Source organism: Vombatus ursinus, unplaced genomic scaffold, assembly GCF_900497805.2.
Source record: "Vombatus ursinus unplaced genomic scaffold, bare-nosed wombat genome assembly UNPS02004698.1, whole genome shotgun sequence".
Lineage (NCBI taxonomy): Eukaryota > Metazoa > Chordata > Mammalia > Diprotodontia > Vombatidae > Vombatus > Vombatus ursinus.
In genome coordinates, this window is record NW_020944476.1 from 171442 (window position 1) to 187960 (window position 16519).

Consider the following 16519-nt stretch of genomic DNA (forward strand, 5'->3'; position numbering starts at 1 on the left):
TTTTTCAAGAAATTCACACTGCATCACTTTTTTTAAATACAGAGAGATAAGGAGTATATCAAAGAGCTCTGGATAAGCACTGGAAATGAGAAATACACGATACAGTATGAAAAGCAATTAAAAAAATATCTGCCTCCCACTCTACCGAGGGTACTTCAATGACCATCAAAGAGGGAAAAAATGAAACTTGAATCAGCTCCCATTCTTCTAGGCCAAACTGTAGCAGAATTAGCAGCGGGCAATTTCTGCAAAGTACCAAAGGAACATGAAAATTGGAACCGCACCACGAAGAGAATTTCCCAACCATAATTAGTACAATTTTCGTTTGCCCTAAATAGCCACCAATTTCACCGTGCCCTAAATAGCCACCAATCTACCTCTCTTTACTGGTAATGAAGTAAAGGAGCACAAAAGTATTTCTAATTTGGAGGAGCCAAGGGAGTCTGCATGGGCCATTAGCAGCAGAAAGCTTCATTACTGGGAGAAGACGCCTCTCCCTGAACTTCTCCTGGCTTTATGTGCAAAAAATCAGGAGGCAACCAGTCCATTTGCAAAATTAACTCTTTGCTTTGCATTCACAGCAGCTTTTGTAGACTAAAGGGGGGGGGGGGGATAATAGATCTTCTATGCTACTTTTCTTTTCTTTTCTTTTCTTTGGGGGGGGGAGTGGGTTGGGGACAGCATTATAACCAAGAAGGTTTCAACTGGAGGACAGTTCACTTAGAAATATGGAGAAATTTCTAGCTAGAACCTCCCTGTTTAAGCACCAATTTGCCATACCAGTTGTATAAATGGTTATGTAATTTAGTGCAAGCGTACTGTGCAGAACTATTGCATGCCTACTGCCCAGAAAGGATTTGCTAAAGCAACCAACAATACCAACTAGAACAAATATTAACTCTCTAGTTCATGTTTACCATTATCCTGAGGGTCCATAACTCTATGTATCAAGACAAACACTACATTTAGCTCTAAATGCTTTCAATTTGGTACAATTGTGGAATAAACCTATTGTAATTATGCATCCCCTAAACTAGAGCCTGTCATAAGAGCTAGCCCCCAAATGGAGTTGCAAGCATCTACTGAATGTTAATGCTCATCACTGTTCCTGTTCTAATCTGTTATCAAGTAACGGGGACAAAATGGAAATTTTGAATACTACAAACAATTTTTAGTGGCATGACTATGTGTCAGCATATATTTCCATTGCTTTGGCTTCGTTACATTAACTCTTTCATGATGGGACCATAATCTGTCTCCTGTCATCAAAAAAGAGGATTATTTCACTTCTAGGCTGGGTCAGGAGGCCCTGAAAATAGGAAAACAGTGGCATCCAAGTATCTTTTCCCCAAAACATTAAATTCTGATTCAAAGTCTAAAAGTGCATAGAATTTGGCCAACATCCTAGAACAAATGTTCTTAACTTGAGTCTGTGGATAGATTTCAGAGGGCCATGAACTTGGTTAGGAAAATAATTGCACCTTTATTTTCACTAACCTCTAACCGAAATTTAACATGTCCTTCACTTATGATTACAGGTAACAGAACACAATATTATCAGCAGTACTGATGATGGTTTTTTCACAGTATAAATCATATGTGTTTTCATGTTACATTGTAGTTGCTGAAGATATCTCTAGATATTTTTATGTTCATCATTACTTCTAAAATACTGTAAGTATTTGACCCTCCTGTAGATCACACTTGATTGCCATCTTATTGGCTACAGATTGTATTTTAATGTAATTGTTTTCCTTTATACTCCTATGCCTTTAAAACACTGTTCTAAGAAGGGATTCACAGGTTTTACCAGGCTGCCAAGGAGTCAAGATACAAAAAAAGATTAAGAACCCCCTTCTTAGAGTAAGTCCTGTAGGAGGGTGGACAGGGCTTCAGAGCTTATAGGTCCTTATACTGTTGCGACACGACTTTTCACATTCTTAGCTAGTCTGTGGCACTAATAGGAACAATTAACCCATGTTTCTGCTCATTCTAATGATGTCTACTGAAGTCATCAGTTATTGCAAGGCTGGACATTAATCAAGTTGTCCAAAATATCTGGGCAAAAATGGCACCAGCCCTCTCACCACCTATGATACTCTAGGACCTCTGTCTTTACACCCTTACAGGCTGTTATGTGAAGGAAATCCTTCCCCATTTTTCCTTGCTCAATAAAGATAGAAAACAGATGTTCAACATTTTCTCCCTATGACAATTCTCATTCCTCAAAATATTTGCCTTCTCTCCTGTTGTTTGGATGAACTCAATTCATTGAAACTTTCTTTATGGCTTCTATTTTTTAACTCTGATTATTTCATTTGTTTTCTTCTAGGCTAAAACTAAGTTCTCTGAATGTCTCAAATTAGCACTTTGTAGCTACAATGGAAAGAATACTTCCCAGTGGCTAAACACTGTTCTTTAATTTGTGAGTAAATTATATTACGTCGTTTTCAAAAATGAAAACACTGCACAGCTAACCCACTATCAGCTTGTGGTCCATTATGATTCCTAGATTATTTTCTACTTGACTTTATTTCTGTAACTCTAGCTGCAAAATGAAGATCATACCTCTTTGAACTTGCTTGTCTCACAGGGGTGTTGTGAGAATTGAAAAGATACCATTAGTGATGCTATGACTGTTATCCCTAGGAAGGAGAGTTAGGCGATTATTAAAGGAAAGGTAGGCCAAAATTTCCATTTGAACTCTTCTCTACTTTTGAATTCTCAGAAGCAGGGGGTGTCTCATACTTTGAACACTGACACATTAAGAACTGCTACATAGGTAAAAACTGAACGCATGCACTACAGGAGAGGATATTAGCCAAGATCTAAGAATCAAGGTGATAAACAAGAGCATTAACCTCCTCCTCTCTGGCAGAATGAGGAAGGAAGCAAACCAAAATTGGCATGAGAAAGCCAACCAAGGACGTTTTTCAGGATTAAAATGACCTTGTTTTCGTGTTTAGCCTTGAACATCTGCTTGATTTTTCATGATGTGAATTAAATTAGAGGATCTAAAATGTTTATCTCCCTGTAGTCTCTAAAATGGTGTAATTCATACTGTTTTGAGATAATACGAGAAGGAGCATTGCTTAATTGATAAAAAAAAAAAAACACTAGACCTGAAGGCAGGAGGACATAGGTTTGAATTCTGTCTCCAATATTTACTGGCCATGTGAGCCTGGGAAAGCCTCTTATACAGTCTCAACCTTAGTTTTCTCATCTGTGAAACAGAGATGATAAATAGAATATACCTCAGGGAATTGTTAAGAGGATCAAATGAGATAATATATGTAAAAATACTGTGCAGATCAAAATGTCTCTGTCCACACTTGGTTTTTCCACTTCCTCTTCTCTCACTGTCTTCTAAGCTCTCTGTGATCTGGTTTCTGACATAATCATTTAAATGAAACTGCTTTATCCAAAGTTATTAAATATCTCCTGTCAAATCTGATAGCCTCACTCAAAGACCCCAACTTCTGGGATAAGAATTCACTCTTTCACAAAAACTGTTGGGAAAATTGGAAAAGAGTGTGGCAGAAACTAGGCATAGATCAAAATCTCACACCATATACCAAAATAAAGTCAAAATGGGTTCATGATTTAGATATAAAGTCTGGTACTGTAAGCAAACTGGGAGAGCAAGGAATAGTTTACCTATCAGATTTATGGAGAACGGAAGAATTCATGACCAAACAGAAGATAGAAAACATTACAAAATGCAAAATGGATAACTTTGATTACATTCAATTGAAAAGTTTTTGCACAAACAAAGCCAATGCAACCAATATTAGAAGGAAAGTAGAAAACTGGGAAAGAATTTTTATAACCAGTCTCTCTGATAAGGGCCTCATTTCTAAAATATATAGAAAATTAAGTCAAATTTATAAGAATACAAGTCATTTTCCAATTGATAAATGGTCAAAGAATATGAACAGGCAGTTCTCAGATGGAGAAATTAAAGTCATCTATAGTCATATGAAAAAAAGCTCTAAATCATTATTGATTAGAGAAATGCAAATCAAAACAACTCTGAGGTACCACATTACACCTCTCAGATTGGCCAACATGACAAAACAGGAAAATGATAAATGTTGGAGAAGATGTGAGAAAATTGGAACACTAATGCATGGTTGATGGAGTTGTGAACTGATCCAACAATTTTAGAGAGCAATTTGGAACTATGCCCAAAGGGCTATAAAAATGTGCATACCCTTTGACCCAGCAATAGCACTTCTAGGGCTATATCCCAAAGAGATCATACAAATGGGAAAAGGACCCACAAGTACAAAAAATATTTATAGCAGCTCTTTTTGTAGTGGCAAAGAATTGGAAATTGAGAGGATGCCCATCAATTGGGGAACAGCTGAACAAGTTGTGGTATTGAATGTAATGGAATACTATTGTGCTATAAGAAATGATGAGCAGGCAGACTTCAGAAAAATCTGGAAAGACTTGTATGGTCCGATGCTGAGTGAAGTGAGCAGAACCAGGAGAATGTTGTACACAGTAATAGCCATGTTGTGCAATGACTAATATTGATAGACTTAACCCTTCTCAGCATTACAAGGATCTAAGACATCTCCACAGGCCTCATGATGGAAAATGCTATCCACATCCAAAGAAAGAACTATGGAGTTTGAATGTAAATTGAAGCATACTATTTGCTATTTTTTTCTTCTATTGTGTTTTGTTTCCTCTTTCTGGTGGTTCCTCCTATTGGTTCTAATTCTTACTTACAACATCACTAATGTGAAAATATATTTAATAGGAATGTATATGTATAGCCTATATATCAAATTGTGTGCTATCTTTGGGAGGGTGATGGGGAGGGAAGGGGAGAAAAATTTAAAACTCCAAAGCTTATGGAAGTGATTGTTGATAATTCAAAATAAATTAATTTTTAAAAATCTGATAGCCTCTTCTCAGTCCTCATATTAATCTATTTGACACATTTGACTCTGATGACCACTTTTTTCTTCTGGATACTCTTTCCTCTCTGGGTGTTTACAACATCTCTCTCTGTCTCTGTCTCTCTGTCTTTCTCTGATCTCTCTGTCTCTCTCTCTCTCTGCCTTGCTCTATCTCTGTCTCTGTCTCTGTCTCTCTTTCTTTCTCTTTCTCTCTCTCTCTCTCTTTTTCTCTCCCCTTCCCTCCCTCCCTCCCTCTCCCCTTCTCTCTCTGAAGGAATACTTTCAAGTTTCCTTTGCTAGACTTTCATATATGTTACACCCATTAACTGTAGGTGTAATCCAAGGTTCTGCCATATCTCCTTTTCTCTTTTTTTCAGGTAACCAAGTGAGAGAATGTAGGAAAAAATGTAAAAATATATTTTTTACATTCTCTCACTTGATAACTTAGATCCCATAAGTCCAATTGTCATCTCCATATGGATGACTACCAAGTCTATACATTTAGTCTTTGTCTCTCTTTTGAACTTACTAACTGCCTACTGGAGATTTTGAAATGAATGTATATTAGGAATCTCAAACTCAATATATCCAAAGCATAACTCATTATCTTTTTCCCAAAACCTACCTTTCCAAATTTTCTATTAGTGTCAAATGCACTACCATCCTTCTGGTCACAAAGGTTTGCAAGCCCAGTGTCATACTTGACTTATTTCTTTCTCTCACCCTACATACCCAATCAATTGCCAAATGTTGATATTTCCAACTTTTCAATATATGTTGAATTGACTACCTTCCCTCTATTTGTACAATAACCACTTTACTCTAGGCCATCACCACTTCTCACCTTCACTATTATAATAGTCTCCTAATTGTGTTTTCTTTGCCTCAAATCTCTCCTTATTCCAGTTTATTTTGCACATTGATACCAAAGTGATTTTTCTTGAAAGCAAATCTGACTACTCACTAAGCTCTAGTGGTTCCATATTACCTCTGAGACAAAACTTAATTAACTCATTTGGCATTTAAAGTCCTTTACAAACTATTCCCAACCTATCTCTCTAGCCTTATTATACATTATTCCCCTTCCTGGACTCTTTGGTACAACCAGATTGGTCTTATCTTCATTCCTCATACACAGAGATCCATCTCCCATGACTGCATCTTTGCACTGCACATTCCTCATACTTAGAAGGCATTCCTTCCTCTTTTACACTTCATGAAATCTCTTACTTACTTCAAGACTCAGCTCAAGAATCACTTTCTATGCAAAGTCTTTCCTGATCTCTCAATGGCTAGTGATCTCCTTCCGTAAATGAATCATATTTTTGTATTTATAATTTATGTGTACGTATATACATACTTATTTTGTATAAACTTATATATGTAATGTTATCCCTCCAAAAAGAATGCAAGTTCCATGACAGCAGTTATCATTTCATATTTTATCTTTATATCCTTCAAGCACAGTGCCTGGAATGTAGTAGGTGCTTAATAATTGCATATTGATGATCAATTGACTTAAATGGTCTCTACAGTCCTTCTCTTCTCTAAATTATGATCCCATAGATTGAGTTTCTGTCTTCCAACAGGGGAGATTACACTACACTGGTTATTAGGGATGAATGACACTTGTGGAAACAAACTGGGATAAGGAACACAGCCTTGAAATCCGCAGCATTCAGGGGAGACATATGTCAGTGTCAAGGAAAGACAGAGGCTTTTGTAGAAAGAGCAAAAACAGCAGTCCTTATGCCAGTAAAGCATTTTCTCATTTCAGTGAAGCACAGAACATGCAATGCCTTTCAACAGGTAAGTGTCATCTCTTCACCTCAAACACTAACCATTATGAACATCAGTTATTTACATCCTTCTGATAACCTGGATGTCAGGGTGAAGCCACACAAAGGCAGCAAAGTGGCAAGTGATACAATAGCATGCACTATCCTGGGAAAGAAGCAATGAAGGAGAAACAAATCTGTAGGTTGCCAATATTTTTCAAATGTCAAAACTACATTAGGGAGAATGATATTTTTTTCTTTAAAAAAAAAAGCAATTCAAAGTAAAGCATTGATCAAGTGCCTTGGAATCAAAGCTGTGATACAGAGATTTTTCCATAGTTGTCTGTAAGCCAACCAACTAACTAGTACTTAGAGAGCACCTCTCATAAGGAAGGCTACATGCTAGGTGTTGGAAATGTGAAAACATGGTCACCATCCTCAAATCCAATATTTCAAATACAGGCAAGATACAGAATATACATCAAAAGATAAATAATGTCAGGCTGTTCAAGCAAAAATAGTGGGTGACTCATGGGGTAGAACTGATGATAAGAACAATAAAATAACCATATTTGCTAGGTGGCCTCTACTCCATTGCAAGTAGGCCATGATATTTAGAACTCAAAGAAACCTTATATGTCATTTTTAAAATTTTTATTTTATTTTCAATTAGCAAGAATTCATTTTCTATCCCTCCCACCCACCCCCAATTTAAAAGAAGAAAAAAGAAAATATTTGTATATTTAATCCAACCCCCAACTTTATATTTGGGGAAACTGAGGGCCAGAGAGATGAAGTGCCTTACCTGCTCCAAAAGACAACATGATATAGTTGAAAAATGCTGGACCTCTAGCCAAAGACAGACCTGATTTCAAATCCCATCTCTAATGCTTACTTGTACTGTGACCATTGGCAAGTCACAACCCTCTGAGTCTCGGTTTCCTTGCTGATAAAATGGAGATAATAGTACTGGTAGCTCAGAGTTTTATTATTAGTATCCAATAAAATAATATATGTGAGGCACTTTGTAAACTGGAAGGTGGTCCATAAATCTCACCTATTATTATCATTGAATAAGATTGCATAAGTCCAGAGGTGAGCTAGAGTCAGCTAGACCTGGCTTGTAAGAGTTAATTATTCATTTTTTCATTGTGAGCATTTACACCTCAAAAACTGGCAAATGTTATAAATCATGGTTTGATTTATTGTTTTGTTGATTTAAGAAATTTAAGAAAGTGGTGGATAAAATATTAATAAAGCTTATTTAACTTAAAAGTGTGTCCTGAGTACATTTTTTGAAAGCTGGTTGTTAAATATTTACCAGCACTGCATAAATACTTTGACTCTAAATCAGCACTGCATCTCTTGCCCTAAGTAAGTTGGAAGAGTGTTAGAACTCATTCTGAATAGGTTTTTTTTTTTTTCTGGATTTGTTTGTTAGGTTTTTATGCCCTAATGCATCATTGATTTTTGTGAAGGTACTATATACAGCTAAGAAATGGGTATACTCCTTTTTCTTGCTCAATATTCTCCAGAACTTTATCATATCTTCCCCCTTCTCTCAGTGAATTTCTTTCTCATCCTTCCATTCTTCTTTTGAGATCATCCCAACATAATAGCCTTACACTCATGCCAAGTGTTTAAGTAGACAACTGCTAATTGCCCTAATCATGATAAAGTCCTTAGGTGTTATACGAATTATCTTTCCATATAGGAATGTAAATAGTCTAATCTTGTTAAGTCCCATATGTTTTCTCACTCATATTTACCTTTTTATGTTTCTCGACTCTTGTGTTTGAATGTCAAATTTCTATTCAGCTCTAGCCTTTTCATTAGGAATTCTCTGAAAGTCTCTATTTCTTTAAATGTGCATTTTTGCTTTTTTTGTTGTAGGATTATACTTAATTTTGCCCAGTTAATTATTCTTGATTATAATCCTAGCTCCTTTACCTTTCATGATATCAATGCTTTCATGATTCCAAGCACTATGATCCTTTATAGTAGTAGCTGTTAAATTGTGTCATGCTAACTGTGGCTCCATGGTATTTGAATATTTTCTCTCTGCTGCTTGCAGTATTTTCCCCTTTATCTTTGAACTCTTGGTTTTGACTATCATATTCCTTGGGAGTTTTCCTTCAGGGTATGATCAATGGATTCTTTCAATTTCTACTTTGTCCTCTGGGTCTAAGATATCTGGGCAGTTTTATAATTTTTTGAAATATGGTATCTAGGTCCTTTTTTTGACTCAGGTTGTCCAATAATTCCTTTTTTTTTGAGACAATCAGGGTTAAGTGACTTGCCCAGGGTCACACAGCTATTAAGTATCTGAGGCTGTATATGAACTCAGGTCCTCCTGACTCTAAGGTCAGTGCTCTATCCACTATACCACCCAGCCATCCAATTTTCAAATAATTCTTAAATTATCTCTCCTCAGTCTATTTTTCACATCAGTCATTTTGTTTTTTTCTATGAGATATTTCATATTTTTGTCTTTTGTATTCATTTCATTGTTTCTTGATTTTCATGGAGTCATTAGCTTCCATTTGCCCAGTTCTAATTTTTAAGGAGTTATTTTTTTGTGAAGTTTTGCACCTTTTTAACAATTTGGTCAATTTTGATTTTTAAGGAGTTATTTTCTTCATTATTTTTTGTTCCTCTTTTACCAAGCTGTTAATTCTCTTCATATTTTTTTGAATACCTCTCATTTTTCCCCAATTTTCCTCCACCATTTGTATCTGATTTTTAAAATAATTTTTGTTCTTTTATTTATCATCTCTTTCTTTAGCTCTTCTAGGAATTCTTCTTGGGCTTATGTTCAATCTGTGTTTTTTTTCCTCTTGAGGCCTTCCTTGTAGATTTTTTTTCAAGTCATTGTCTTCTTCTGAGTTTTATATTGACCTTCAAGGTCACCATAATAGGTTTTGATGGTCAGTTTCTTTTTTGTAATTGTTTGTTTATATTTCCAACCTATCTCTTTACTTTGGATTTTATGTTAGACTTAGACTCTGATTACCTCTGGAGGTGGGAGGGATGTCTGCCCTGAGCTTTTGTCTTTTATCTCTTTCTACCTTTTTCACAGTTCAGTGGTAGCCTGTAAGTTTTGAATGCTTTCAAAATGGTGTGATATGTGGATGGGTCAGGTCACTCCCTTCCTGGTCTGGGCTCTTCTTCTTACCCAGGTAGGGTCCCTGCTCCCTCACAACCACAACCATTCCTTCCTGCCCTGGAATTGCAATCCAGAACTAGGTGAGTGACAGAGCCTACCAGATGGCACTCATCCCAGCTCCCAGTCCTGGGACAGGTACCCTGGGATCGCCTTCTGACCAAGTCATTTATCATCCCTGGGTACAAGGTTGCTCCCAGTGCCACTAATGTCATAACCCATAGCTGGTGCCAGCCCACCCACACTCCTAGCCAGCCCCCACCCCTGTGTCTGCAGACCTCTCTTTCTGTCTTTCTCAGCTGCCCTGGGCTGAAAATATGACCCATTGAGACCTTTTATTGGTTCAGAACTTGGTTTGGCATTTTTTTAAAAAAGCTGTTGTAGAAGGGATATGTTGGGAGAGCTCTATAAAAATACTGGGTTCACTCTGCCATTTTGGTGTCACCTCCCCTGGCTTTCTAGAAAAAGTGTTCTTTAGATATAAAAGTGTTCTTTAGATATGAGCAGGGAAGCTATAGGACAGGGTACCATTCCCTTCTACCTTCGCAGAATGTGGCAGCATATGAGCCCTGAGCACAAGGTCAGAAAGGGAGAACTGAAATGAAGGGGAAGGATGTACTCATAGAAATTAAGGCAGTAGAATTTTTTCTAGCAACACACAGCTTAAAAATAACCTCATAAACCTCTTTCTTCCTGTAAAAGACTTTGGAGTTACTCTCTCAAAGTATTTTAGCCAAGACAATATATTAAATTAACCTCTACCTCCAATGAAAAAAAGGAAATATGAATCTTTCCAATAGAACATAAGCTCCCTGAGGGCAGGAACTTCTTTAATTTTTTGTTTTTGTTTTTGTATCCCCAGCACCTACCACAGTATATGGCACTTGGTAGGTACTTAATACGTTTGTTGATTGATAGATTGAACTATGCTGAATTTCCACTATTTATACATTCTGATAGGTTTAGAAAGACATTTCAACATATGTATGTCCAAGCTGCCACACTAACTATAAGAATTTAGAAGTGACTGGAAGCAGAATGGGATGAACTCAAGAGATCCAGAGAGCTAATAAGTCATCCAACCCAATTTAATCCAATAGGCATATGTTAAGTACAAGGTGAGCAACTTGGTGTTGGATAGAGCAGCAAGCCTGGAATCAGGAAGACTTGAATTCAAATCCAGCCTCAGACATTTACTAGTTGTATGGCCCTGAGCAAATCACTTAACCCCATTTGCCTCAGTTTCCTCACCTGTAAAATGAACTGGATAAGGAAATAGCAAACTACTCCAGTATCTTTGCCAAGAAAACCCCAAATGGGGTCATGAAGAGTCAGACATGACAGCTCAACAACAACAACAAGTATACCAGGCACCATACTTAGAACTGGACATACAACGACAAAATGGGAAAGGGCTCCCCTTCTTCAAGAAGTTTTACATGAAAATGCAACCAGGATCATCTCTGTTAGGAGATGCATAGACATGAGCATCACTAACCATATGATATGATTTCCGAGTCTTCTAATTTGGTCTCTTCACCTTATGAAAAACTTATGAAAAACAGAGCACAGACTTACATATTCCCAAAGCAATCAAGCGTTGGAGTAACTTTAACTACCTAGTGTCCTCCATAGAGTCACTTACATAACTGATGGAATCCTAATAAAGCTGCCCCCTGCCCCAACATTCCAATTGCCTTATGGGCCCCACTGAACAGCAGGCATGTCCTGATTTAACCACACAATCTGACTTTAACCACACCACAGGCCCCCAGACTCACAGCCACTGCTCCTAGTGAGCCACTGCCCCCAGATCCAATTCATATATTTGAACAGATGTGTTCTTATACTCAACCACAATCATGTCATCCATTTAACCCAAGACAGGACCAAAATACCTAACTATCCATCTTGACCGGACGGGATCACAATAGCTAGTCAATCAGAAAGCAGCACAACCAGAAATATTTGACCACCAAACCGTAGAAGGGATCCTTCCCTAGTACCTAATCTCTTAACAAATCTCTCTTGCCTTTTTAATATTCATAATTTCTGTTATGTAATCAGCATCAATACACTATAAATTTGGCTATGTTGTTTTAGTAAGTTTCTGGTTCCTCTTGTAACCTAACCTACTTCTAAGGGGCATCAATCCTCAATAAATGCTTGTACTTAGATTAGAGTGAACTGACTGAATTCTTTGAGATGGTGCTGCTACAACACACCATGAAACTTCAACATAACCATATAACTAGAAGAAGGTCACCAGGTTCTGACAAAAACCAAGCTTTAGTCAGGTATTATGATAAGAATTATGAAGAAAACTTCTTCTTTTGGTACTACAAATCTTCAAGTCACTGATGCTCACTAATATTAGATGTCATATCTATATGCCTTCACAAAGTCTTACTTCAATGCTTCCTCATAGCTGTAAAGGTAGCCTTGGGATTTTAAAAGCTATAGCAGTAAAACACTATCTGTCATATTTTACTAAGACAGGAATGCTTCAAGTACCACCCTACATTTAATAGACTGAGTAAGCTATCCAGGGACCAATTTAGTTACATACGAGAAGATTCATCCCTAGAAGGTTGGCTGCTAAGTGAATTCTTTGACCATGGTGACCCTCTGACATTGGTTATAAGTATAGAAATTGATAATGAACATTTTTCAAGCTGATCAGACTAGAATAAAACTGGACGCTTATTAGCAAAAGCTACTAAAAAATCATTCTGGTATTTATTATGTCATCATTTCAAATTCATCTATTCAAATAAAATGTTAGTGAGGCCATGATTGGTTCACTATATTTAAATAGGTCACAACACAAGGAAATAAGATACCTGAAAACAAAGGGAGGAAAGAAGATAAGGGAAAAATAAACATTAAAAGAATATGAAAAAGATAAAAAGCAGGTCATTTGGCAATCATCAGCTGCAAGTTTAGCAGAGCAGTGGCCACCCTATTATTCATTATAAACAGCCAGGCTGCTGATTTAATGGTAGTCTGAGCATCATAACGAAGAAATGTTTTCTCCCATATTAATAGGAAATATATTGTATGAATCCAATAATTCATGAAATTAACAAGGAAAAAAATGTATTGGAGGGAAGTGACTTTGCAAGTAATGGGAGGCCACAGCAATTGCTACCCTGGAGCAGAGTGAACACTTTGGGTGCACTTGGGCAAAGTGAATATAAATTAGAACAGACACCGCTGGAAACTTTTTAAACAACATTTTTAATTTAAATCTATTTCAAGTTTTCTGTTAGTTAGAAGGTTGTAGAAGTGAATCCTGTTAGTCCAAAATGTCAATTAGAGTTTAGGGGCCTTCGGCCCATTCCCAAAAACATCTACGGCTAAGTGATAAAAAAAAATGACAACTTAAAATCATGGCACAACCTAGGGTTTGGGCAAATGTAATTCTTAAATACTTATTCACCATCCCTTGACGTTCCCCTCTTGTTAGCCAATCATTTAAATCTAGAAAGTGAGGAACTGTTTCCCTTTAGAAGAGACCCAACATAGTGTATGCTTGATATGTTCTCTAGGGTGACAATGGAGAGATGTCATACTTACAAGCCAATAGACATGCGATGGAGGATTATATCTGGGCCACAAACACTGCCCCTGACAATCTGACCAAAGCTTTGGTTGACCTGACAGGAAGAGGCAAGATTTTCTGCAGAGGCAAGAAGGTAACTTCCCTTATTCCCAGAGACAGAGCCATCCTGGTCTTCCATAATAGCTGCATGAGGAAATGGGAATGCTACTCGGTTAGGAGAGTTTAGAAACTTCAGCTGTTCAGTCTTCACAGTAAATCCACCTGAAAATAGAGAAGACATTTTAAAAAAACTCAAGTCTCACTATATCAACTAAATAATCAATTGATTAGCAAGTATTTATTCATATTCTACCCACAGTACTAGGAGCTGAGCAGACAAAGACATAAATAAAAAATCCTCTAACTTCAAGGAGCTAATATTCTACCAAAGTTCATTACTATTATCTCAGTGATTTTATTTGGAAAGAAAACTTTTCTCTATGATGCTGCTAAGACTTAGTTTTCCCTCTACAAATGATCAAATGGATTTCATTTTTCTTTTGTTTCCCAACTTATTAGCACAGAGCCTGCTCTATAATAGCTGGTTCATAAATGCTTGTTAAAATGAATTTAATTACAAATATGTCCATCGGGGCATGATTATGGATTTTCGTGGATCCTTCAGGTGAAAGGTCCAGTCAAAGACATTTCCCAAACCCTTAGGACTTCTCAATTGCACTCTGCTTCCTTTAAGTTTCCATGCAGAAATGATCGCAGATTCATTGGTAGATACAAATATCTCTATATAAAAGAGGCCTTGCTGAAACAAAGACTCAGTAGAGTACCTATAATAGTTATCTTGAAAAGCTGGGATCTCAAATAACATTCTTTTTTAAATAACATCCACCCATACTATGTATATCAAATTTAGACAAATTATTGTTACTTTTTAAACACCTCTCCACAAAGAATAAGTCAACAGGCATTTACTGAACACTTATTAGGTGTCAGGCACTGTACTACATGCTGGGGGTTCAAATTCAAGGAGAAAGAATGACTATGATCATACTACCCCATTAACTCTCCCCATGACTTAGAAGCAAATGCTCTCTAAAGCCAGGAACCACACTAGAGAAATGAAAAATAATCTGCGCACAAAATTTAGCTAAGCGCAATGAATAAAAAACTGGACCTGAGGTCAGGAAGATCTGAGTTAAAATCCTCCCTAAGACTTATTAGCTGTGTGACCCAGGGTGAGTCATTTAAACCTCTGCCTGCCTTAGTTTCCTCAACTGTAAAATGGGAGGAAGAATAACTTTCCAGTTGTTGTTGTGAGGAAAAAAATGAGATAATATTTATAAAGTACTTTGTAAACCTTAAAGCACTATACAAACAAATGAAAGATATTTGTAGTCACAAATGATCACGGACTATAAAGCCCACAAAACAGCTGTTACCTCCTTCTGTAAGAGATGTTCTTATCTGACCAATTAGATTTCTTTTTCCTATGTCGTGCAGTCTTGGAGTCATGCAGTATAATATCTGGGTCCAATTCATTGGATGACAGCAGCAAAATGGTTCCCAACTTTCCCCGTAAATATATGAACACTTATATAATGTCAATCTGTATCTGTATCTATATATTTATCTTTTCCTTTTCTGATATATGTGGGTAATATTTCACCAGTTTCCTCTCTTCCCAGAGATTCTAGGGTAATGATTGCTGGTATTATCTGCTTCTCCTATTCCAAAAGCTATGCTTTGGGATCTTTGAGAATTATAATTGGTTGAGGGAGAAAAGGAAGGGAAAGAGAGTCTGGATCACTCCAGGACTGACTTTGCTAATGTATTATTCACCTCATAGAGATGGGTCTGCTCTTATTGCCTTGGGCTGGGATCTGAGGGACCTTTCTTATCAATGAATTCTTACAACTGAGGGAAACAAATAACCACAAAAAAAGAGGTCATTAATTCTGTCCATGGTATGAATTTCCTAACTCTTAACTTAAGGCAGTCTCTAAACTTTAAAGAATACACAATTCACACAGAGAGACTGAGAGACTGAGATACACACAGAGATATGTATATATCAATAAAGATATATTTAGTTAGATATAGATATATGCATCTCTACATGTATATATGTATCTATCTATATTTAGATATAGATTAGATACAGGTAATAAACATGCATTAAATAGTACATTTGGCCAGGACTTTTAATTTTTTACTTTCTTGTACCTGTGAGAAGGATCAGCAAATCAGAGAACTAGACAATGCTTCCACTATAATGGTCTCTAGCCTCTTGGCAATTCTGTTCACCCTTTTCTAGTAAATCAATGTCTTTCCTAAAATAGGACATCAGAACAGGAACACAATGTTTCAGTTACTGTAGTGTGGCTAGGACAGAGAAGAATGCGACCCTGCCTGCCTGGCCCTGTATAGCATATTTCTCTTAATGCAGCCCAAGATCATGTTCAGTTGCTGCGGCTGGCATATCACACTCTTGGACTCATACCACGTTAAATCCATAGCTTTTTCAAATAAACTACCGCCTACTCATGCTCCTCTATCTCTTACTTGTGGTACTGTTTCTTTTAAATTATTGTTGGTTTTTGTTTTTCTTTTCAACTCAGGTATACATTGTATAACTTTATAGTCATCTCTTATTTAATTTCAGGTCCAACATTGCAGTCTGTCAAAATCTTTGTTCAGTCGTTTTTCAGTCGTGTCCGACTCTTCATGACCCCATTTGGGGTTTTCTTGGCAGAGATATTAAAGTGGTTTGCCTTTTCTTTTTCCAGCTCATTTTACAGATGAGGAACCTGAGACAAATAGGGTGAAGTGACTTACCGAAGGTCACACAGCTAGTAAGTGTCTGAGATTAGCTATGAAATCAGGTCCTCCTGACGCCATGTCCGGCACTCTCCATGGTGCCACCCAGCTGCTTGAAACTGACATTACTGCCTGAGAAAATCTCTAGCACAAAATGTCACCAGTATTTTCCCAATCCACCCCCTGCCACTTTGTCTTTCATGTACTGCTTAATAAATGTTGTTGCATTGAATCAAATTCCTTAAACATTCACAGCAAAACTAAAATAGACTCTCCTGACTCTAGG

At 37.0% G+C, this 16519-nt stretch overlaps 1 protein-coding gene across 1 annotated transcript in view; it reads right to left on the reverse strand.

Annotated features, from left to right (window-relative positions):
• Positions 1-16519, reverse strand: part of PKHD1 (PKHD1, fibrocystin/polyductin) — a 492125-nt gene that overhangs the window by 148662 nt on the left and 326944 nt on the right. The window contains exon 48 of the mRNA XM_027840287.1: positions 13434-13680. Within this exon, the coding sequence (XP_027696088.1) occupies positions 13434-13680 (247 nt within the window). The remainder of the gene's footprint in view (positions 1-13433; positions 13681-16519) is intronic.